This window comes from Cololabis saira, chromosome 5 (genome assembly GCF_033807715.1).
Source record: "Cololabis saira isolate AMF1-May2022 chromosome 5, fColSai1.1, whole genome shotgun sequence".
Classification (NCBI taxonomy): domain Eukaryota; kingdom Metazoa; phylum Chordata; class Actinopteri; order Beloniformes; family Belonidae; genus Cololabis; species Cololabis saira.
This window is the reverse complement of record NC_084591.1, coordinates 48,289,252-48,314,914: the sequence shown is the minus strand read 5'-3', so window position 1 is coordinate 48,314,914 and position 25,663 is coordinate 48,289,252. Positions and strand designations below refer to the sequence as shown.

General features: G+C 44.4%; 1 protein-coding gene across 1 annotated transcript; it reads left to right on the top strand.

The window, feature by feature from the left end:
• The first annotated feature begins 6,777 nt into the window (after nucleotides 1–6,777).
• Nucleotides 6,778–16,472, top strand: b3gnt9 (UDP-GlcNAc:betaGal beta-1,3-N-acetylglucosaminyltransferase 9). The gene is made up of 6 exons (XM_061722727.1): nucleotides 6,778–7,150; nucleotides 8,829–8,948; nucleotides 9,711–10,022; nucleotides 11,736–11,977; nucleotides 14,905–15,160; nucleotides 15,981–16,472. The coding sequence occupies exons 1-6, from the start codon at nucleotides 7,043–7,045 to the stop codon at nucleotides 16,326–16,328; spliced, it is 1,386 nt and encodes a 461-aa protein (XP_061578711.1). The 5' UTR covers nucleotides 6,778–7,042; the 3' UTR covers nucleotides 16,329–16,472.
• Nucleotides 16,473–25,663: the final 9,191 nt, after the last annotated feature.

Sequence of the window (25,663 nt, the reverse complement as noted above, 5' to 3'; positions counted from 1 at the left end):
AGCCAGTCCGCTTGTGTTCCAATTGAATTCAGTCAGGTAAATTCATATAAAACTAATTCATGAAACAAAAAGCCTAGCCTACTGTTGCCATGGTCACCGTCTTTTATGTTAGAAAAGTTGATTCAAGACGGCGCCACTGTGTTTCACTCTCTGCTACTTTTGAGCATTTTGTGTGTATTTTCTGCTGCCACCACGGGTCACCTTCAGCAGAGAACAACTCTTTCATTGCTCTGTGTGGCAGGGTGGAGAGGTTGATGGGACAGGCGCACCTGTGTCCCATCAACCTGAGTGGCTGCCGCGCCTCCACCCTGCCTGCCTTATAAGGCAGAGCTGGACAGCAGAAGAGGGATGTCGGAGGAGCTGTCTGATGCTGTGCTTCTGCACTGTGTGTGGTGTTTGTGTCTCTCCATCCTTCGGTCGGCCCCGGTAGCACTCGCCCTGCTACAGTCTGTTTACTGATTAAAAAAATAAAAAATAAAATTGAATTGAACTGTACAGTGAGCGAAAATAACCGAGTCAAATTCCCCGTCTTGTTTGACCTAACTTGTCCAATAAACCTGATTCTGATCTTTTATACTATCCTGTCCTCTAATACATGTACTGTAGATCAATTCATATGGATCAAAGAGTCAGTTTAATTGCAAATGTGCAGTTTAGCTATAAAATGTAACTGATGTGAATTAAAGGCTCAACACTGATTGTTTTACATCAAAGTCAGTGGCTCACTAAAGGAAATAACATTTTCAGTGGAGTGTAATACTTCTCTGTACGGAAGAGTATTAGGGCCAGGCAGGAGAAAAATGAAGTCGAAATGCTGAGAAAAAAGTCGAAATGTTGAGAAAAAAATCAAAATTTAGTGAAAAAAGTCAAAATGTCGAGGATAATGTTAAAGTACAATTTCGAGGAAAAAAGTCGAAATGTTGAGAAAGTCAAAATTTCATGAATAAAGTTGAAATGTTGAGGAATATTTCTGAATTATTCCTGAAATTGTATTTCAACATTAATCTCAATATTTCAACTTTTTTCTCGTCATTTCGACTTTTTCCTTGAAGTGCACAATAAAAAAAAATCTTCCCCTCTCAAATATGTTTTCTCCTCCATGGCCCTGATACTCCGTATCTCTGTAACTGCTTCTCCAGAAGGGACTGGACCAACAGTTCCAACTGTTCCTCCTCTCTCTCCTCCTCCTCTCCATCCCCCCTTCCTTCTTGCTGTGTTGGCATCTGGCTCCCTCGGGTTCTTTAAATGACGCTTAGACCAAAGGAGAGGAATGATGCGTTCACGGACTCCCGGTTAGGTTGGGCATCTCCCCACACCGGCTCACACTGCAGCCTGTGTGTGTGTGTGTGTGTGTGTGTGTGTGTGTGTGTGTGTGTGTGTGTGTGTGTGTGTGTGTGTGTGTGTGTGTGTGTGTGTGTGTGTGTGTGTGTGTGTGTGTGTGTGTGTGTGTGTGTGTGTGTGTGTGTGTGTGTGTGTGTGTGTGTGTGGAGGCATCACTGCGTTTCTGTCGTTTGGGGAACTTTGTCGTGTATTTGGGGAACACATTGAGAGCGGATTCCCATTTTTTTTTTATTTTTTTTTTTTTCATTGAATTTACAAAAAACAAGGCACTTTGTACATTCCAGAAAAACATTTTCATCAAAGAAACACTGAGCAACCAATGAGTAAAACAAAACAAAGAAGATACACAGCGAAAAGAAAAAAAAGGAATAAACAAACAAACAAAAATAAAGAAAAAAAGCAAGTGATGAGTCAGGAATTAGGGAACAAAGAAAACTTTTTCAATCATGCAAGATTTTAAATAGTTTTTATACTGAATTATTTGGATTGGATTAATTTTCAAAAAGCGACATTTATGAATAAAAGGGCGAGTGCTACGGGGCCCGACCGACAGGATAGAGAGGACACGGAGTTTAGTGCAGAACCCTTTATTAACTGACACCGCCACACGTGCACAAGCACAGCAACGCACAGATCACCAGCAGCTTCTCCGTCGCGCCGGGGGTCCCGCCGCCTTGGGAGCCGCCGCTTGGCGGCCCGCAGCTTCGGCCTCTCAGCTGCGGCGCCGCCAGCTCCTCCCGCGCTGCTGCGGCGAACCTCAAGCGTGGCGCAGGGGTGGGTCGCTCCGCGGCCACCAGCGCTTCTAGCGCCGCGAGCTGCTGCTCCCCCTGGCCCCGGAGCAGGGCGGCCAGGTCCGCCATGGCATGGGCGAGCGCTTCCAGGGCCCGCTCCGTGCCTCCCTTCTCCATCCCGTCGGGCCCCACGTTGGGCGCCAGTGTAGCAGGGCGAGTGCTACGGGGGTCCGACCGACAGGATAGAGAGGACACGGAGTTTAGTGCAGAACCCTTTATTTACTCCACACACCGCCACACATGCACAAGCACAGCATTACACAGCTCAGCAGCTTCCCAGTCCCTGCAGCTTCTCTGTCTCTCCCTTATAAGGCTGGCAGGGTGGAGCGGCTGACGGGCCACACTTGTGTCCCGTCAGCCTGAGTGGCTGCAGCTCCTCCACCCTGCCACACACCCCCAACGCCAAACTCGTGCCGGGGTCCGTCCGGCCGAGCCTACTCCCGCCCCCTCGGAGCGGGAGAGGAAGCCCGGAACCGCCGTCTGCGCCCCCGGGCCTTCCTGGCCCGGACCCGTCGAGAGGCCGCCCTGGGCGTCCAGCCGACCAGCGGGAACGGTCGGGAGGCCGTCCTCGGCGTCCGGCTGACCAGCGGGAACGGTCGGGGGGCCGTCCTCTGCGACGGGCCGACCGCCGAGAAAGCCGCTCTCGGGACCGGGCCGATGGTGGCCTCGGGCCAGACGGTGCGTCCAGGACCACCCCCTCCTCCGTGACGCGGACCGGCGCCGGCCGCTGGTCCGCCTCCAGGACCGCCTCCTCCACGGCACAGCCCTGCTCTGGAGCTGGTGTGTCCAGGACCGCCTCCTCCGTAACGCCGCCCTGCTGCGGCTGCTGGTCCGCCTCCACCTCCGCAGCCTCCTCCGACTCCGCCTCGGGAGCCGTCGCCTGGCGGCCTGCAGCCACTGCCTCCCGGCCGGTCGGCTGCAGCGCCACCAGCGCTGCCGCGGCGAACCTCAGGCGTGGTGCCGGGGTGGGCTGCTCCGGGGGTCCCGCTGCCTCGGGAGCTGTCGCTTGGCGGCCCGCAGCTTCTGCCTCCCGGCCTCTCAGCTGCGGCGCCGCCAGCCCCTCCCGCGCTGCTGCGGCGAACCTCCGGCGTGGCGCAGGGGTGGGTCCTTCCGCCGCCACGAGCGCTTCCAGCGCCACGAGCTGCTGCTCCCCCCTGGGCCCGGAGCAGGGCGGCCAGGTCCGCCGTGGCATGGGCGAGCGCCTCCAGGGCCCGCTCCGTGCCTCCCTTCTCCATCCCGTTGGGCCCCACATTGGGTGCCAGTGTAGCCCGGCGAGTGCTACGGGGCCCGACCGACAGGATAGAGAGGACACGGAGTTTAGTGCAGAACCCTTTATTAACTGACACCGCCACACGTGCACAAGCACAGCAACGCACAGATCACCAGCAGCTTCTCCGTCGCCCCCTTGCTGCTGTCCAGCCCCGCCTTATCAAGGCTGGCAGGGTGGAGAGGTTGATGATGGGTCACAGGTGTGGCCCATCACCTGAGTGGCTGCAGCTCCTCCACCCTGCCACAAATTAAATTATTAATTCCAAAGTCTATTTTTTTGTTCCTCCACTTGAAAACCAAATGTAATGCTTTCAAATGTAAGAATGGGAATGGTTTGATCATTATAAGTTATCCAGTATTAAAGCTTCCCAAAAAGTCCTGGTTAAGCTACAAGAGACAAAAAGATGCTCTAAGGTTTCGATGTCTGCGTTACAAAAAGTACAATTATTCAAATCTAAATTAAACCTTTTATGTAAAAAATCATTACGCGGATTCCCATTTTTAGCAGTGAGATCCCGAACGACGGACGCGCTGTGAACGCACCGCGACGCGCCGTGGTGCGTTCACGTCCCGCCTCTGCTGAGGTTTTCACTTCTCTCATTCTCACTCGGATCTCCGAGCGGAGACGCAGCTCCAGCTGCTCCAGCTGCTCCAGATGTTTTCCATTTCATCCACACACTCTCTGGAAGAAGCTTTTGCTCATCTGACTGTCTCTTTTTTCTGGTAAGTTTGGAAAAGTTTCTTTAATCATTGCATGAACTCTTGAAGAAGAAAAAAAGCCCAAGAGCAGACAGACTTATTTAGGATAAACGGGTCTAAACATCTGGATCACGTTTGGTCATAAATGTCTTGCATGCGTGAGGTTTTACCACCTGCATGAATTTGTACTCAGACAAAGTTGTGATAAAGTGGCAAAGTTTGAATTCTCCTTTTTTCCGCTTAACCAGAAGTGTGTACACAGTGTTCCCTTGCAAACACTCATAAACCTCCTCATAAAACATGGTTAAAAAGAGAGGAGTGCAACAAAAAAGGATAGATCTGTAATGACTAAACAAATGAACCTGGAACTATAAGGAATAAATAAAACACAAAAAGGAAGCAAAAAACCTTTTACCTCTTTGAAACCTATTTGTTCATAGCCTATTGAAAAATATATAGTCTACATATATGAATGGACAAATGTTATATAAGCAAGTGATAATAGGCTGAATTATGTTTTAATTCACTTTTCTGTCCACCTTCAAAGATTTATCACATGCAACATGATTCTATTTACAATGGAACCGCTGGCAGTTACAAAACCCAGGAATGAGCTGACGGTGCAGGCTGTTCTCTGGATTACATCATTACATCATTACTCAGTAACATTAACATCCTTCTGGATCAATTCATGTTCATCTTTTTCAATTAGGACAAGTTTGTACATCAATGTGACTGTTCCTTCCTTCCTTCCTTCCTTCCTTCCTTCCTTCCTTCCTTCCTTCCTTCCTTCCTTCCTTCCTTCCTTCCTTCCTTCCTTCCTTCCTTCCTTCCTTCCTTCCTTCCTTCTTTTCTCCCTTTTTCCCCTTCTTTCCCTCCTTCCTTCTTTTCTCCCTTCTTTCCTTCCTCCATTCCTTCCTACTTTTTCCCATCCTTCCTTCTTTCCTTCCTTCCTTCTTTTCTCCCTTTTTTCCCCTTCTTTCCTTCCTTCCTTCTTTTTTCCCTTCTTTCCTTCCTTCTTTTTTCCCTTCTTTCCTCCCTCCCTCCCTCCCTCCCTTCCTTCCTTCCTCCCTTCCTTCCTTCCTTCCTTCCTTCCTTCCTTCCTTCCTTCCTTCCTTCCTTCCTTCCTTCCTTCCTTCCTTCCTTCCTTCCTTCCTTCTTTTTTCCCTTCTTTCCTTCCTTCCTTCCTTCCTTCCTTCCTTCCTTCCTTCCTTCCTTCCTTCCTTCCTTCCTTACTTCTTTCCTCCCTTCCTTCCTTCTTTTTTCCCTTCTTCCCTTCCTCCCCCTTCTTTCCTTCCTTGCTTCTTTTCTCCCTTCTTTTTCCCTTCTTTTCTTCCATCCTACTTTTCCCCATCCTTCCTTCTTTCCTCCCTTCTTTTTCTTTCCTTCCTTCCTTCTTTCCTCCCTCCTTTCTTTCCTTCCTCCCTTCCGTCCTTCTTTTTTACATTTCTTCCTTCTTTCCTCCCTTCTTTCCTCCCTTCTTTCCTTCCTTCCTTCTTTCCTTCCTTCCTTCCTTCCTTCCTTCTTTTTTCCCTTCCTTCCTTCCTTCCTTCCTTCTTTCCTCCCTCCCTTCCTTCCTTCCTTCCTTCCTTCCTTCCTTCCTTCCTTCCTTCCTTCCTTCCTTCCTTCCTTCCTTCCTTCCTTCCTTCCTTCCTTCTTTCCTTTTTTTCTCCCTTCTTTCCTTCCTTCCTTCTTTCCTCCCTCCCTCCCTTCCTTCTTTTTCCCTTCCTTCCTTCCTTCCTTCTTTCCTCCCTTCTTTCCTTCCCTCCTTCTTTCCTCCCTTCTTTCCTTCTTTTCTCCCTTCCATCCTTCTTTCCTCTCTTCTTTCCTTCCTTCCTTCTTTCCTCCCTTCTTCCCTTCTTTCCTTCTTTTCTCCTTTCTTTCCTTCCTTCCTTCCTTCCTTCCTTCCTTCCTTCCTTCCTTCTTTTTTCCCTTCTTTCCTTCCTTCCTTCCTTCCTTCCTTACTTCTTTCCTCCCTTCCTTCCTTCTTTTTTCCCTTCTTCCCTTCCTCCCCCTTCTTTCCTTCCTTGCTTCTTTTCTCCCTTCTTTTTCCCTTCTTTTCTTCCATCCTACTTTTCCCCATCCTTCCTTCTTTCCTCCCTCCTTTCTTTCCTTCCTCCCTTCCGTCCTTCTTTTTTACATTTCTTCCTTCTTTCCTCCCTTCTTTCCTTCCTTCCTTCTTTCCTTCCTTCCTTCCTTCCTTCCTTCTTTTTTCCCTTCCTTCCTTCCTTCCTTCTTTCCTCCCTCCCTTCCTTCCTTCCTTCCTTCCTTCCTTCCTTCCTTCCTTCCTTCCTTCCTTCCTTCCTTCCTTCCTTCCTTCCTTCCTTCCTTCCTTCTTTCCTTTTTTTCTCCCTTCTTTCCTTCCTTCCTTCTTTCCTCCCTCCCTTCCTTCTTTTTCCCTTCCTTCCTTCCTCCCTTCTTTCCTTCCCTCCTTCTTTCCTCCCTTCTTTCCTTCTTTTCTCCCTTCCATCCTTCTTTCCTCTCTTCTTTCCTTCCTTCCTTCTTTCCTCCCTTCTTCCCTTCTTTCCTTCTTTTCTCCTTTCCTTCCTTCCTTCCTTCCTTCCTTCCTTCCTTCCTTCCTTCCTTCCTTCCTTCCTTCCTTCCTTCCTTCCTTCCTTCCTTCAGTTAGGAGTTTGTCCATCAGCGTGACTGTTGTTTCTGTTGTTGTCTAGGACACTCCCACACACTGAAGATGGAGAGAAACTCACACACTAACAACATGAGGGACAACGTTTGGAGTCAAGCTGAGTTTTTATTCACCTAAAGCAACTTCTTGATTTGGTAAAACGGTCGCGAGTACGACAGCACATGCCTGAGGACTGAAGGCGGTGGGGCGGTGATGCTGCTGCTGCTGCGGGTTCTCAAGCCTCGTTCCCTCCAGCTCTCTGGAGATGCATTCCTGTTTAATACTTCATTAAGTATTAATTAAGTGTGTTCCCGAGATGCTGAGGAAGGTGGCGATGGTGAGGAGGATCCTCCACGTCAAGGGAGACGTGATGTGCACGTTGGTGCTGCTCGTGCTCTTCTGTCTGCTGCTATACACCCATCAGGTAGGGAACCAGTTGCAGTAAAGAAACTGCATCCAATCACCTTTTCTAATTTTTTAATTGATAGATGTATAGACGGTCTGCATTGATGTCACTTCTCCACTGGACCAGCCCCCTTACTGGACCTGAGGGGTAAAAACATCAGCAAAAACAGCTGCAACTAGTGGAGAAGACGGGATAAAAGCTGATTATCAGCTTAAATTAAAGTCAGTTGGACTTGACAGTGACCCGTACAGTTACCCCAAGAACCAGTGGTCCATGGACATTAATATTTGGTACAGTTACCAAGAACCAGTGGTCCATGGACATTAATATTTGGTACAGTTACCAAGAACCAGTGGTCCATGGACATTAATATTTGGTACAGTTACCAAGAACCAGTGGTCCATGGACATTAATATTTGGTACAGTTACCAAGAACCAGTGGTCCATGGACATTAATATTTGGTACAGTTACCAAGAACCAGTGGTCCATGGACATTAATATTTGGTACAGTTACCAAGAACCAGTGGTCCATGGACATTAATATTTGTTACAGTTACCCCAAGAACCAGTGGTCCATGGACATTAATATTTGGTACAGTTACCAAGAACCAGTGGTCCATGGACATTAATATTTGGTACAGTTACCAAGAACCAGTGGTCCATGGACATTAATATTTGGTACAGTTACCCCAAGAACCAGTGTTCCATGGACATTAATATTTGGTACAGTTACCCCAAGAACCAGTGGTCCATGGACATTAATATTTGGTACAGTTACCAAGAACCAGTGGTCCATGGACATTAATATTTGGTACAGTTACCAAGAACCAGTGGTCCATGGACATTAATATTTGGTACAGTTACCAAGAACCAGTGGTCCATGGACATTAATATTTGGCTACGAATCCAGTTTCCTGATATTTATATGTACTTAATTTCTACGCCGGGGAAATACATGAAGCAAAGCTTGAAGATACAAAAGTCTTGACGCTTGGTCCGACTTCAAGACAGGATTTATTGTAGAAATTAAAGTGATGAGGACACTGAACTTTATGATTTGACCGTTTAACGTTAGCTACCCAAAAATCCAACATTACCTGATACAAATAGGAACCACAAATCCACGTTTCGGTGCCTGGAATCCAGTTGTTTCTGTGAATTGCAGCGATCCATTTGTCTCTCTTTAGCTTATTTTTCGTCAGTCTGTAAAACGATAACTCTGATTTCTTGCTAAATCTATGAGTACAGTCGATCGCACAACAGCTCTTTCCCATTTTAGATGTTTTCCAGTTGCTCAAACTGAAAGTTTACGCTGCCACTCAGTCTTTCTGCCACTCAGTCTTTCTGTCACTCAGTCTTTCTGCCACTCAGTCTTTCTGTCACTCAGTCTTTCTGTCACTCAGTCTTTCTGACACTCAGTCTTTCTGACACTCAGTCTTTCTGACACTCAGTGTTTCTGACACTCAGTCTTTCTGACACTCAGTCTTTCTGACACTCAGTCTTTCTGACACTCAGTCTTTCTGACACTCAGTCTTTCTGACACTCAGTTTCTCCGACACTCAGGGGGTGTACATTAACCGGCTGTGAAGTCTCATCTGTTCGGTCCTGCCTGTTCCCTGTATTAGTCTTGTAATCTCTGGACGGTGAAGTCCCCCCACTCCCTCCCGTGACCTCTAACCTCAGCTATGTTTGCAGGTGGTGCTCTCCCCAGGATGGAGCAGGCCTGTGTGGAAGCTGGAGATCCACGGCTCCACCAGCGCCAGCCGGACTCTGCTGGGAGCCAGCGGGGCCAAAGGGAGCCCGGGGCCCCCAGGGGTGAGATCTCATTCATTCATTCACACTGGCACAAAGGAACTGTTGCCTTTTTTGTTTTTTAAGCTCAAAGAGTTCCCTATATCAACTGGGACGTAAATCCCTGTCCAAGTCTTACTCTTACAGGACTGTCTCAGAAAATTTGAATATTGTGATTTTCTGTAATGCAATTACAAAAACAAAAGTGTCATACATTCTGGATTCATTACAAATCAACTGAAATATCGCAAGCCTTTTATTATTTTAATATTGCTGATCATGGTTTACAGCTTAAGAAAACTCAAATATCCTATCTCAAAAAATTAGAATATTCTGGGAATCTTAATCTTAAACTGTAAACCATAATCAGCAATATTAAAATAATAAAAGGCTTGCAATATTTCAGTTGATTTGTAATGAATCCAGAATGTATGACATTTTTGTTTTTTAATTGCATTACAGAAAATCACAATATTCTAATTTTCTGAGACAGTCCTGTACTTTGTCATGAATTAAAAAAGTTGTCATTTAAAAAAATAAAGATTTCATTAAGTACTTTTTGTATTTATTGCATTGTTATATTAATCTATTTGTTTATTTGATTGGATCCCCATTAGCAGCTGCACAGCAGCTACTAATCTTCCTGGGGTCCACCAATTTATTTAATTGAATATTTAATAATTGTAGTATTTATTTAATTTTGAATGAGATGGCGTTGCATAACCGCCCCCCCCAGCCAAACCACTTGCAGTATTTCTTTAATATCCTGTCTTTGCTATTTTCCAGTTCCCATCAAAGACACAGCTGCCTCCCTGTAAGCCCCAGCACAAACCCAAATCCCTGAAAACTAAATCCAAACTTCAAACCAAGCCCAAGTCACGCAGGAAGAAAGTTCTGCCGACCCAGACGGCGAGGAATCCCCTGCCAACGATGCCGCTGTTCGACTTTGAGGGCTATCTGAGAGAAAAGGACAAGAGAAACTTCCAGCTGCTCATCGACCAGCCGGAGAAATGTCTCGCTGCAGGAGAACCGGGATCTGATTCTCCCTACATGCTCATCGCTGTCAAGTCCACTGCAGCTGATTTTGATAAACGCCAGGTAAAAAAAAGAGAAAAGTACTTGCACATGAGCCCTTATAGCTGGAGGGAATTCATGAAAATCCTGCACTTGGTGACAAGTTTTTGATATTTGGGATGGTGTTAGTTATGGACATAAGGTTTTCAAAAACCACCGCAAACAAATGGTGACGCCCCCTAGTGGCCGGTTTGCAGGAAATTCAAAATGAATCAATAAGGAGGCGATAAAGGCAGAATTGTAGGTGTTAGTGAGTTTAAATATGCACAGCTGATGTTTAGTGTGTTATTTTAACAAAATCCTATTCTTTCACTGTGACTTAGTTCTGAGGTTCTGTTCATCTTAAGACTGAATGAATGAATGAATGAATGAATGAATGAATGAATGAATGAATGAATGAATGAATGAATGAATGAATGAATCCACTGTTCTCACCCAATCAGATTATTGACACTACAGCGATAGTGACCTGTCCATAAACAGAAAATTGCATTTCCTTGGGGGTGAAAATATGGATCTAGAGCCCGAAATAATCTTTCTATGTGACTTAATTCTAGAGATAGCCTATGCAGTTTTTTGGGCAAAAAATGACCTTGAAAATTAAATTTGACCTTCAACATGACCTTGAAATATGAAATTTATCTCAGAATTGAATTCCTAGCACCAAAAAAGTAGAGAAAGTGACAATATTCAACAATCTAGGACTAAGAGAAGCTGAGATTTGACCTTTGGTCTTTTCTGCGGGAGCCATTTTGAATTTCCTGCAAACCGGCCACTAGGGGGCGTCACCATTTGTTTGAGGTGGTTTTTTAAACCTTATGTCCATAACTAACACCATGCCAAATATCAAAAACTTTATGATTTTTGACAGATTCCCTCTCAGCCCTTGTTAGTACGACGGAGTATTAGGGCCAAACTAAGACAAAAAAAATGGAAATTACAAGAATAAAGTCATAGTAATATGAGAATAAAGTCGTAAAATTACGAGAATAAAGTCGTAAAATTACGAGAATAAAGTCGTAATATTACGAGAATAAAGTCGTAATATTAAATATATTATAAATATATAAATATAACTTCACAAGATGCTCAATATTCCTCATTTTAACACAGGGAGAAGATGCTCTTCCTGTTAAAGTTCTCATAAATTATATTCTCATAATATTACGACTTTATTCTCATAATATTACAACTTTATTCTCGTAATGTTACGACTTCTCGTAATGTTACAAGTTTATTCTCATAATATTACAACTTTATTCTCATTTTACGACTTTATTCTCATATTACGACTTTATTCTATTAAACAATTTGTTTGACCTTGTGTCATTTGTTGATGTTTTTTTCCAGGATTCTGATTGGCTAGCATGACTTTATCTTCTCGTTACACTGCCCCCTGTAGGTTTGGCTGCTCATAGCACCTTAACAGATATTTATGCAGGTTCCTGGAAATTATGGTATTTTTCAAAACGTACTGTAGAGGGGGAAATATCCGTTTTTGTAAATACCCGGCTATGTGTAAACGTGGCCTAAGTCTCAGTTTCCCTCTGTTTACAAGCAAACGTGAAGACGGAAATTTTGCAAATCTCCACTTTGGCCAGAGTTTTCAGAAATGATGGTTTTTGGAGACTTTGAGCTTTGTTTTCGTGTAAACGAACGGCCAAAACGCATGAAAACACCAGCGTTTTTGCTCCGTGTGTGAATCAAACCGTGTCTTTCTCCCCCTGATTGTTGCAGGTGGTGCGTAGAACATGGGGCAAGGAAGGGAATGTTCAACACGGCGTATCTATCCGTACCGTGTTCCTGCTGGGGGTTCCCAGGAACCGCACGGCGCTGCCGCTCTGGGACCGACTCCTGGCCTACGAGAGCCGGAGCTTCAGGGACATCCTGCTCTGGGACTTTGAGGACACTTTCTTCAACCTGACGCTGAAGGAAACACACTTCCTGGAATGGGTCAACACCAGCTGTCCTCATGTCAAGTCAGTCACTACGTTTACATGCAGTCAAAATTCGGGTTATTGCCAGGTGTGAAAGTAGATTAAAGTTGTTGCTGGTACTACGACCCCAACCTTCACCTTGTCCTCCTCCCACCACCAGTTTCTTCATCCCTGAACACGCATTCAATTTTTTAAAGCTTGTACGGTGTAGAAATTAGAAACACAACACTGCATAGGCCTATAGCAAATGATTTATTTAAATGGTGTAAATAAAGGCCAGTCTGGACCAAGGATTGTCACAGAATAATTTGTAAATGTTGACAAAACTTTGAAAATCATAACAATTTGTTTTGTTTCAAATTAGAATAAATTTACAGTTAAATTCATCAGCAGCTGAACAGTTAACAAGTCTGTCTTTGATTTTTCAGAACATTGGGCACATAAATGAAGAAAGAGTAAAAGATGAGTAAAATGTCTCAAAATGTCTCTTACAATGTGTGCATTGAAATGGAAAATAACTTCTTAAGCATTTTTGTCATCAAAGCAAAACACTTAAAACATAGAAAAAAAACGTTTTTGATGCTTTTTTCTTTTTTTTTCCTGAAACGAGGAATGAAAATCAATCACAAATATCATATTTGGGATTGTTTGGCGTGTGATTATTTACTAGCATATTTGAAATATGCTGTAATGTGTCAGCCAACCACAAAAATCTTTGGAATTTTGGTGGAATCATTTATTTTTTGTCCTTGCCCGTAGGTGCAAATGACATAAATAAAGGTTTGGTGGTTTGGTCGTGAAAAAATCTGAATCAGAATCCGAATCAGGTTTATTATTGGCAGTTTAGAAAACTGTTTTTGACTTCGGATACACCGGCGGCGACACGATGGTATTATGTGCCTATTTTTCCAAGGGTAACACTGGGATAGGGGGGGGTGGAGGAGAAAAAACCCATCTTCACACTGAGTATAATATGCAGTGTCAAGGTGCAAAAAACACCTCGGCACACAAAGCAACAAACATCATTACAGGACTTGCATGTGGGTGTGTGGGGGTTACGGGGGGGGGAAGTCCCAGCACAGTACATCCAAGTGATCGCCGCGGCTTCGTGGCGCTCGAAACCCGGAGAATGCGTTGGGGGGGGCAAGTGTGTGTGTGAGCGGTAAGTCCGTGAACTTCGCTCAGAGCTGCTCTCAGCCAATGTCCTTGATGTTATCAGGCGGATCGGTCAGTTCTGAAAACAGTCCACAGATGTTCCTGAGAGGGGAGGGTTAGTGGGGGCAGAGTCACCTTGTTTACATTCCACCAGGGAGATTGTGACCAGAGCGATCGGCCAAAACCGCCCTGTCAATGCCAGATTATAGAATCAACAATTATATTGCAAAGAACAGACAGACTCAGTAATTTTCCGTCTGCCTTTAGTCTCTGGTTCATCAATGGCGACTCCAAACAGACAAATTTGTGATCAATTCCCGCCAAGCCGAGCTTTTGAACTTCTCCAAGGTCTTCTCCATCTTGCCAATGAGCTCAAAGACCGCCGCCAGTCTGCGATTCTGTTCGAGAATCGCATCCAGCTTGCGGTTTTGCTCCCCCAACGTTAAAGTCTAAGTGTTCATCGTCTGAAAGTTCAACGTCCTCGACAGACAGGATTGCCAAACACAACGGTTTCCAATGTTTCCAGGAATCCATTGTGTATCCAGCAAAAAATGTCCCATCGGGGCAGGGGGGCTCCCTTACCCCCTGACTTCTCGTCGCAAAAATTTGGTCAATTGTGCTGAGAGACCAGTTAATCAATTCCATGATTGTAGAGTTTCGGGGGAGTGAAAAGGAGAGACTCTGAAGACGAGACAGGACAAAAGCAGTAGCAGGGCAGATAGAGAAGGGAGAGGAGCAGAAAAGCGTCCGCCTTCACAGAGAGCCGGAAGAGAAAGAAATAGTAACGTTACGTGAACAATAAATCAAATGCTCCCTTCCATGCAGTGTGTGTGTTTAGGAAGTAAAGACTGGAATACGCTATTCACAAAAGCACAAATAGTGAATTGAAAAAACAGGTCGGGACTCAGTTAGATTATATCGCTATGTTCGTCTCTGCTCGCTCAGTCAGTTAAAACAGGCAGAGCTGAGTCATGGCTGAGCGGTAGTGTCGCTGTCTTTGGTGTGAGAGATTGAGGGTTCGAGACCTGCTGTATGTGGAAATTATTGTCAGCAATTCGTGTGTTTTTTTCCCGGTACTGCGTACCGGCACAGAATCTTTTGGTGGTACGGAGTACCGGATCGTACCGGCTTACTTTCACCCCTGGTTATTGCTAATATTCCGGTTACTGAAACATTCAGAATATTCAGTTTACATGGTGATTAATCATTTGGGAAATCTGGATCAAACCAGCGACGCACGGAGAACATCATGACGTAATTCCCGTCATTTCTGCTTCTTCTTCCTGTATCCAAATTCAAAACAAATGCTGCTTCACGCAACTTTTCGCTGACCTTCTTGTAAATCTTCTATCCCGGTACTTCCTACCGTCTACAAATGCAGAAATGTTCATATCCTTCATTACATTTATGAAGTGATTAGTCTCCTCCTGGTCTTGGTTTCTCCGTGTTTATAAGAACTTCCTGGACTCAAAAGACCAGGATTCCTTGTGAACAGAACATGTGCAGAAAACAAATTCCTGTTCCGTTTGATGGGGATATTCTGTTTGGTGTTTACATGACCCAATATTCAGGTTTTAAAAGGAGTAACCCAGGGGTCATATTGGGGTTTTTAAAAACCCCAATATGAGCAAATTCGGGTTATTCAAAGGGGTTATTGGTGTTTACATGGCCGTGCAAATTTGGGTTATTGCCAATATTTGGGTTTTAAAAGGGTTATTGATGCTGGAAACACAGTCAGTGCCAAAGAAACTGTGTGAAGACTTTTCTCCGACTCACAGGATTTTTCTCTGATAGTTTCATCTTCCTCCGTGCAGGTTCATCTTCAAAGGCGACGCTGACGTGTACGTCAACGTGGAAAACATACTGGAAATGCTCCAAGATCAAGCCCCGGAGGAGGATCTGTTTATCGGCGATATTATTGTCCACGCTAAACCCATACGCCGACGCTCGTCCAAGTATTACGTCCCTGAGTTTGTGTACGGAGTCGGCCTGTACCCCAACTACGCCGGGGGAGGAGGGTTCGTGATGTCGGGCCACACGGCCCGGAAACTCGGCTCCGCCTGTCAACAGGTTTGAACGGAGCTTTACCCCTTGTGCTGTCTTTGGGTCAAAATTCTTCTATCCTTCCTTCCTCCTGCCATGCTCTCTCCTTCCTTCTTTTTTCCTCTTTTCCTCCTTTTTTACCCTCCTTTACTCCTTTTTCTTCCTACCTCCCTTTCGTAATTCCTTCCTTTATTACCTTCTTCTTTTCTCCCTTCCTTACTCCCTTTCCTACTTCCTTCCTTCTTTCCTTCTTTTCTCCTTTCTTCCTTACTTCCTTCTTTCCTTCCTTCCATCTTTTCTCCCTTCCTTCCTTCCTTTCCTACTTCCTTTCTTCCTTTCCTACTTCCTTTCTTCTTTCCTTCTTTTCTCCTTTCTCCCTCCCTTCCATCTTTTCTCCCTCCCTTACTCCCTTTCCTACTTACTTCCTTCCTTCTTTCCTTCTTTTTCTCCTTTCTTCCTTACTTCCTCCTTTCCTTCTTTCCTTCCTTTCTCCTTTCCTTCCATCTTTTCTCCCTTCTTTCCTTCCTTCCATCTTTTCTCCCTTCCTTACTCCCTTTCCTACTTCCTTCCTTCTTTCCTTCCTTTCTCCCTTCCTTCCATCTTTTCTCCCTTCTTTCCTTCATTCCTTCTCTTCTCCTTTCTTCCTTACTTCCTTCTTTCCTTCATTCCTTCTTTTCTCCTTACTCCCTTTCCTACTTCCTTCCTTCCTTCCTTCCTTCCTTCCTTCTTCCCTCCCTTCCTCCCTTCCTCCTCCCTTGACCCAGAGACAGCCCCAGGGTTAATCCCTTGTATCCAGCGTATCAGTGTTGAATGTGTCATTAATCATGATGTCTAACCTCCCGTCCAGGTGGAGCTGTACCCGATAGACGACGTGTTTCTGGGGATGTGTCTGCAGCTGATCGGCGTCAAGCCTTCGCGCCACCAAGGCTTCCGGACCTTCGGGATCCCCCGGCCGTCCTCGGCGCCGCACCTGCAGACGTTCGACCCGTGTTTCTACCGGGAGCTGATGGTGGTGCACAGTCTGAGCGTGCCCCAGATCTGGCTGATGTGGAACCTGCTGCACGACCCCGAGCTCAGCTGCCACAACCGGAGCAACGGGGCGGCCCGGCCCTTCCGGTGGAGGGAGGAGGAGGAGGCGGCGGAGGAGACGGTGGAGGAGGATTATGGACCCAAGCAGGTGTTTGTCACGCACTAGCAGCTCCCCGGAGGACGGACTGGGATCTGCAGGGTTTAAACTGGTTTTGTTTTACAGGCTTGGGACAGTTGGAAATCTTTATACAGGCTAGAGCAGGGGTCGGCAACCCGCGGCTCTTCAGCGCCGCCCTGGTGGCTCCTGGAGCTTTTTCAAAAATGTTTGACCTTTTTTTTTTTCCTTTTTTCCTTTTTTTTCCCTTTTTTCCTCTTTTTTTTCTTCTTTTTTTCTTCTTTTTTTCCTTTTTTTCTCTTTTTTTCTTCCCTTTTCCTTTTAATCTCGACATTTCGACTTTTTTCTCGACATTTCGGCTTTTTTCTCGAGATTGCACTTCAACATTAATCTTGACATTTCAATTTTTCTTTTTTTTTTTTTTTTTTTTTATATTTTTTATCCCCGATTTTTTCCCATTTTATCACCCAGTGCTCGTACCTAAGTGACAGTCCTGGGCATTGCCATCCTCTACCAACTCTATCAACTTTTTTTCAACATTTCCACTTTTTTCTCGAAGTGCATAATGAAAAAAAAATCTTCCTCCTCTAAAATATTATTTTATTTTTCTCCTGCCTGGCCCTAATACTCTTCCGTGGATTGGCGTAATAAAAAGAGTCACGTGGAAAGACATTAGCAGCTACATTTGCAGCCGAGGACCCAGTTCTAACTAATATAGAAACATGCAGCATGTGTTGTCTTCATTCTAATTCTGATACAAGACTTTTCATTTTTTGCGGCTCCAGACATATTTGTTTTTTGTGTTTTTGGTCCAATATGGCTCTAAAACATTTTGGGTTGCCGACCCCTGGGCTAGCAGATCTTCTGGGGAAAGTTATTTTGCAAATACAAAAATGTTTTCTAGAGGACTTAGTAGTGAGGCCCCCCATGTGTCATCACTGACCCTCCTGTCCACTGTTGCTTAATGTTGCTTTTCCACTAGTACCTACTCGGCCCGACTCCACTCGCCTCGCCCTCGTCTCTTTTCATACCCAGATCAGAAGAAGAAGGTTGGAGAGAAGCTGCTTAACGTCTCTCTGGATATTTTCCTCAGCCACCAGGCTTAAGGAGGTCTCCACCTCGGAATTTGACCACGGAACAGATTTCTGTACTTCCACTGTTCTTTCAAAAAAAAAAACAAGCCACTGCGAGTCGCTCTTGAAATCATAGACATATATACGTAGACGCCGCATCGAGTGGTTTTGCCCGCTGCTGCGATACGTCAACGTCTCCACCATATTGGATGTTCAAGACTGCGCTGTAAACTAATACAAGTAAATGGACTTATTTTCATAAAGCGCCTTTCTACAAAGAAATGTACGTTTTACGTCTCATTTATTCATTCACACACGCACTAATATACTTGGGAAACAGTTAGGCACCAAATATAATATATTTAATTTTCTCAGATGGCAAAAATAAGAACTTTATTGATCCCACATAGGAGTAATTCATGTTATATCAGCTATAGAGAACAAGGTAGTGCCGAAAAACAATATATATCTTCCCTCACAAAATTTTAAATTTTTAAAATAACAAAATAACATATTTGAACCATTTTTCAGACAATAAAATAACTGAAAAAATCTGAAAAATGGTTCAAATATGTTATTTTGTTACTTGAAAATTTCAATATATGTTTATGTAAAATATGCTTTGTTGATGAGAAAATATGTTTCTCTATTTTTCTTATTTTTGAGATTTTTCTTTATTTTTTGTGAGGGGGTATATATTGTTTTTCGGCACTACCTTGTTCTCTACAGCTGATATTCAGATTCAGATTCAGAGAAACTTTATTCATCCCCGAGGGGCAATTCAGGACAACTAAGCAGCAATACAAGTACAGTAAATCTGCTCAGCTGCCGGCCAGTCGACCACAACGAAAAAAAAGGCATCTTCACACTGTGTACAAATACACAGTGAGAAAGTGCAAAAGAACACCTCAGCACAGAAAGCAACATGACAAATTTAACATCATCATCACAAGACTTATAGCCAGGAAGGCGTTGAGATGAGGTTGGTGTGGTTATCAGCAAGTGTGTGTGTGAGCGGTAAGTCCGTGAACTTCGCTCAGAGCTGCTCCTCAGCCAATGTCCCTGATGTTATCAGGCGGCTCGGTCAGTCCTGAAACAGGTCCACAGATGTTCCTGAGAGGGGAGGGTTAGTGGGGGCAGAGTCACCTTGTTTACATTCCACCAGGGAGATTGTGACCAGAGCGATCGGCCAAACTGCTCTGTCAAGGTCAGATTATAGAATCAACAATTATATTGAAAATAAAACAGACAGACTCAGTAATTTTCCATCTGCCTTTAGTCTCTGGTTCATCAATGGCGACTCCAAACAGACGAATTTGTGATCAATTCCCGCCAAGCCGAGCTTCCAACTTCTCCAAGGTTTTCTCCATCTTGCCAATGAGCTCAAAGACCGCCGCCAGCCTGCGATTCTGTTCAAGAATCGTATCCAGCTTGCGGCTTTGCTCCCCCAGCGTTAAAGTCTGAGTGTTAGTCGCAGAGCTTATCCCTTCAGCCACGTCGGGCAGCTCTGAAAGGGCCAAAACAGCTGTCGACGACTTACGCGTTTATCAGTAGACAAGGCACCCCCCCCCCTCCAATTAGAAGAAATTCTGCTATCATAAATCCAATTATGAAGCATCTTCAACGTCCTCGACAGACAGGATCGCCAAACACAATGGTTTCCAATGTTTCCAGGAATCCATTGTGTATCCAGCAAAAAATGTCCCATCGGGGCAAAAGGGCTCCCTTACCCCCTGACTTCTCGTCGCAAAAATTTGGTCAATTGTGCTAAGAGACCAGTTAATCAATTCCATGATTGTAGAATTTCGGAGGAGTGAAAAAGAGAGGCTCTGGACGAGACAGGACAAAAAGCAGTAGCAGGGCAGATAGATAAGATGGAGGAGCAGAAAAGCGTCCGCAGGGCTCCAGACTGCGACCAAATGCTCGCATTTTGTGATAAAAATTTGAGTATGTGCGACTGAATTTCAAGTCCACTCGCACACGTGCGACCAGTAAATTTGCCAGTTTTTTTTTTTTTTTTCTTTTCTTTTGTACACGTTAAACGTGGAAGGGGTGCGTTAATTTCACCAGCTCAAAGCAGGTATTACGCCCGGACTACATTTAATGCGACATGACGCGCTGCACCGCGCATATAAAGTTAGAAGAAAGAGATGGCGGGTACGTTTGGTTTTAGTAACATCATGCTCAGGCAATGAGTCTGCAATGGCCCAGACGGGAGACACATGTAGCTCAGTGCTTAACTTTTATTTTTAATCCACTCTATATTCTTCTGGTTGTTCTCCGACATGGTCCCCTAAAGCCTGATTTATGGTTCCGCCTTAAATCGACGCAGAGCCTACGTAGCCTACGCCGTAGGCTACGTAGGCTCTGCGTTGTTGTAACGCGGAACCATAAATCAGCCTTCACCCAGTACATAGGTTCCTCTAAACCTCTGTTCCCGCTACAGTTTTAACTAGACTTAAGAAAATGTGCTCCAATACAGCAGGTGTCATAATTTTATTTTGAACACTGCCAAAACTCTAACTTAAAACGTAACTAGAACTTAAAATGTGCTTGACACAAATGAAAGTTAACTTTTAACACGTGGGAAAAACACCTAACCTTTTAAGTGATGTGTGTTATCAGGTGTAATGGCATTTTTAGGTTAGAAATAAGAATATTTCTTGGTAAGATCCTTAGTTATTTGAGTGAAGGCAGTGAATTTGGTCGACTGGTGTAAGTTCAGGGTTTTAGTAAAGACACAAGTAGGGAAATGTTATTGGCCAGTACCCCCAATATTTGTACATTTGTTAAGTACTGTGTTTAACAGTTAAATTAATGGCTGAAAGGTTACTAAGCACTTTGTTACCAAGCACTTTTTTATCATGTGAATGTATGTTTTTTTATATATATATAATGACAGCAATGGTGCTGTCAGTTTACTTTATGTTGCGGCATCTTTAAAAGTGCACAATAAAATGTAACACTGCATTTGAAACAACACATTGTGGTAATTCATTAATGTATTATGAAATACGTATTACTAATACACTGAAATGTAGTAGAAATGTAAACATTTGGTTAGCGTGTCGATAAACGATGTGCGCTCCTAAAATTTCTGATTGTGCCCCTAAAAATGTTCAGTTAGGGGCTACTGTGCTCCTAGTGAACAAAGTTAGTCTGGAGCCCTGGTCCGCCTTCGCCGAGAGCCGGAAGAGAAGAGCATATAAGCATAAAACATGAATTACTCCTATGTGGGATCAATAAAGTTCTTATTTTTGCCATCTGAGAAAATTAAATATATTATATTTGGTGCTTAACTGTTTCCCAAGTATATTAGTGCGTGTGTGAATGAATAAATGAGACGTAAAACGTACATTTCTTTGTAGAAAGGCGCTTTATGAAAATAAGTCCATTTACTTGTATTAGTTTACAGCGCAGTCTTGAACATCCAATATGGTGGCGTCGTTGACGTACGGCTCAGCACTCGATGGGGCGTCTACGTTTATATGTCTATGCTTGAAATGATGTCACTTCCTGACTCAGACATCCGACCGCCCGGCCGATGGATGGCGTGTAGCAGAGTCCTGCGTGGGACTGTTTCCTTCATCCCGATCCTGCTGCATTTCTGACCATTACCATCCGTTACACTCCTGCACGCACCGTAGTAGAGATGCTTTGATTTAGTGTCTTCTCCCGTCCCGCAAGAGAAATGTCCAGACAAATCTATCTGATTTAATGTTAACATGATCATTGTGGAGCTTGATGGATAATTTGTTTATTTGTTTATTTGATAAGGATCCCCATTAGTCTTCACCATGTGGAGACTATTCTTCCTGGGGTAAACACACAAAGACATACCAACGATTACAATAATCACAAATCAAAAAGGGTGAAGACATTCCCCAGAATTCATAAAATAATTCTCCCTTCCTTCCATCTTTTCTCCCTTCCTTACTCCCTTTCCTACATCTTCCTTCTTTTCTCCTTTCTCCCTCCCTTCCATCTTTTCTCCCTTCCTTACTCCCTTTCCTACTTCCTTCCTTCTTCAAAAAGGTAAAGACATTCACCAGAATTCCTAAAATAATAAATTAAAACAAAAACAAAAGAAAAGATTAAATAACCAACCAAAAACATCAACATCTTAAGTAACAATATTTGCTACTATCACCAGATCTGTATCCACTTATGAACAAAAATAGTTTGCAACAACAAAACCACCAGGTTTTACAGGAACCGTCCCAACATCCATTCACCTGCAGCTTTTCAACAAGAGCTAATAGTTGCAGCTCTTTCAAATCAGCAGTTGCACTCCATAGCTTATACATGTATAGTATACAATAACAGTCCACAGCGTATGATATAATATGCAATAATACAATATGGATGATTGACAGTTCATAGGTCACCTGACCGAAAGTTAGATGCAAATCCATCATTGTCATCACACAAGCTATTTCCCCTTTCGCGCATCAATTATGTGATTGAGGTTATAGCAACGAGAGTAGCTGTGAGTGGCTCAAATAATACTAATAAATAACAAAGTTAACGAATAAACAAATTAATTTAACAAATGAACCACTTGGCCATTACATTGCTGTGGAGGAAGAGAATGTTACTGACCGACTGCTGGTTCCAATCCTGCGTCTCTTCCAAGATGCTCCACAGACACTAAAGGCAGTTTCTCCAAATATCTGACTTGCTTTGTCTTTGTTTTGTAAAGTTTGAGGTGTTTTTTTTAGCCGCCCGTTCCTGCAGCAAAGTTCAAACCGCCCGCTCCCGCCAGATCTGCGTTGGGTCCCGGACGGGACCCGATCCCCATGCAGCCTATAGCCTGTAGTGTGATGACGTATGGAGCTAGAACAGTCTCATAATTCACAAATGCACAGACCGATTCACAAATCCGAAAATCCAGCACAGGCTGGATCGGTCTGTGCATTTGTGAATTTTGTCCTGTGCATTTGTGAATTATGAGACTGTTCTAGCCCCATAGATGATGTCAGATACAGCCGACTCAGCCGCTTAGAACCTCAGCATAGATACAGAAAAGTATCCACTCGGCACGTTAGACCCCCAGGGAAAGAACCAAAGTAGGCACTAGTGGAAAAGCGCCGTAGCAGAGCTGCCGTTAACTGATGAATAACTGAGCTTCTGTGGACTTTGAATGTGTAATCTTGAGAATCTTCTGTGTTATAGTTGTTTAAATATAATCTACAAGGACGGCATAACAAAATGTGGTTAGCTGGTTTAACCACGTGCAACCATACACAAGCGTCCGAGTGTTAAAAGTGAGTGACGGCCCTGCCTGGAAGCGGCGGTGCGTCCGGAGCCGGCGAGAGGAAACGCTGAGACCGGTCCGGCTCTGACGTTGAGCTGCTGACAGAAACTCTCGGCTTCGTGCCGTCGTCATCTGTTCCCTGGAGGAGCAGCGAGTAAATGAAACCAGCTGCAGGACCGGAGCCATGTGAGGCCGTGGCAACGCTCCCATGTTACGAAACCTCTGCTTTCACTTGATCCTTTTGTGCTCTTCAGTGTTTTCAATTCTTCACATTTTGTTTTCAAATAAAGTGACGTTGAAATAAACTGCGGGGCCGGTTCACACGGAGCTGCTTTTCTAAAGATTATCACCCTGCTCTCTGTGTGCCGCCCGGCCCGCTGCGTTTTTCAGATAGATACAACTATATTGAACTGATTACCTGTAAATGTTTTACCCATCACGATGCTGGGAAGCTCTCGGGGATCATTCCCTGGTTTTTCTTCTCTTGGTCAAGTCACAGTTAGTTTGTTTTTGTTTTAATCTACTGTACTTCTACAGTACTTTTAAATTATTGGTGGAAAAATGTGTTTTGTTAGTTGTAATGTTTGATTTATTTGCAGGATTTGCATTAAAACTTTACCAGAGTGGTTATAATCCAATTTAGAAGTGAAGCACCTTTGATTTCAGTCCAGATGAGAAAGTGCAGTGTGATCTGCAGCTGCAAAGGGAAACAGGTAAGTTAGATATCGCAAATAAGACGCACAAACTTCCCTGCAGTGCAAGACGCTTGCTATTTTTCATCAGGTGAGTGTAAATGTTCAAAGTCAAAGTAAAGTGTATTCAGAGATCCCGTAGAAAAATGTTCTGTTGTAATGAAAGTGTGAAGAATAGCTGTTAACCGTTTAACAGAGTCGTTGCTCGTGGTTTTCAGGGAAAAGAAGGCTCTGTGATACAACAGTGGACTTAGGCCCTGTCCCAATCCCCCCCTACTCCTCGTTTTCTTCACTACCCCTAAATGTTGTGTGTGTTCCTGTGAGGGTAGTGGTTCCCAATTCCTCTTTCCACCTAGTGGGAGTGAAGAGAACGAGTGTAGTGGCTTTGAATCCGTCCCTATGGAGCTAGGGATTTCAGATCCTCACTAGTTTGATCTAGGGACAGAAAAATTTCCCAGAATGCTTTACGTCATCATTTGCAGACTGAATCAAAAAAAAAACCATGGTGGACATTTCTTATTTTTTAGTGAATAAAATCAATATTTTGAGTTAGTTTCTGCATAAAAATGTGTTTTGATTACATTTCTAGCGAGAAATATATATTTTACTTTCATAATATTCACTCAGTGGATGTACATAATCACTCGCTTGCTCGTTGTTGTGAAGTCTTTTTCAAACCTCGCCAGAATAAAGGCAGATTTATGGTTCCGTGTTACACCAACGCAGAGCCTACGGCGTAGTGACGCGGCGACGCGCGCCGTAAGCCGTACCCTACGCCGTAGGCTCTGCGTCGATCCATAAATCAGCTCCCGAGCCGGCAGGCAGAAATCTCTAAATTTTCGGAGCAAATTTCTTAACAGGCGTAGCTACAACTGTTAGATTTCATCTATTAAACCAACATTTATCTTCCTAAATGATTTATTTCAGCCAGCGGTAATTCTCCACAGAGCTGCAGGTTTCTCCCCGGGACGACGGCGCAGGTCGACCCGGCCGTGAGCTGCTGCTGCTGCTGCTGCTGCTGCTGCTCCAGGCCGGCGGCTCTTCTCCCAAAACATCAGATCAAATTTCTTAACAGGCGTTATTTGGATAAACTGAGCCCAGGTTGGGGATCTTAACGGTTACCTTTCCACCTGAAAAAATATTAAAACTTAAAGGTGACCTATTATGGCATTTAATGTATATTTTAAACAGGCCTTGAATGTCTTAAAAACAATCTAAAGCTTGTTTTTTCTACATAAATCAGAAATTCAGCCTGTGGGCCCTGTCACTAGTTTTACCGCTTCTAACCTCTTTTTCTGCGCCTCATTCTAAGGGAAGGGGGGGGGGTATGATAATGAGGCTCTGTGCTGATTGGCTCCCTGAATGATGTGTAGCAGGGGAGGAGCATAAACCTCGCTCCGCCAGAGCAGCCCGAGCCTGTAAATTATCACAACACTGAATTTTCACAAATGGAAACTTTATTTAAAAAAAAAAAAAATATGAGTTGTATATAAATAACATTTATGCACTATTTCAGCCGGATTTGCCCGGCGGATGCTGAACGCTGGCAGCGGAGCCATGCTGGGCGCCCGGCGTGGCTCCGCGGAGCCATGCTGGGCGCCCGGCGTGGCTCCGCGGCGCATCGCCCGTTATCGGGGATCAAACCGACAGATTTCGCTGAAAATCTCGTAGGGTGAAGCTGGTCCAGCCTGGGACAGACCCCCGAGGACCCAGCTCCCAAATCACCCGGGAACCTGCATGATTTAACCTGGATCCGCGGCGCTGCGGCGCCGCGTCCGACTGGCTGAAGGAAGCACCGCTCCAGCAGCGGAGAGAGCTGGTTGTGGGCGTGGTTTCAGCAGCGGAGGCTGAACCTATGGAAATGATTCAGAATTCAGATTCAGAATGGCTCAAAAAAAGGTCACGTGATACTGGAAGACTCAGTCAGGGGGGGGAGCAGACCCTGCAGAATTCCATGGTATTTTGTCTCCCCTGTGCTGGCAGGGTGAGGGGAGACCACTTTATATATGTTAAAACAAGAAAAAAACTGTTTTTCATAATAGGTCACCTTTAATAAAGTGGCATATTAACAGCGCTACAGCTGAAATTAAAACAGCTTTTGGCTCTCAGCTTCCTGATTTTAGTGGTGGTGCTGAAAGTAGGAGTAGGGGGAGTATTGGGACAGACCTGGGAAGATTTCAAGTGCCATAAAATCTGTCCCTTCTTTTTTAGGGCTAGTGGTAGAAAGTAGGGGGTTTATTGGGATTGGGCCTTAGTGTGAGCTGACCTTGACCTCCTACACAAATATGTTAGGAAAAAGCCTACAACAATGAATTTAGTGTTTCATTAATGGTTAGCAACACAGACGGGAACAGAAAGTGTGAA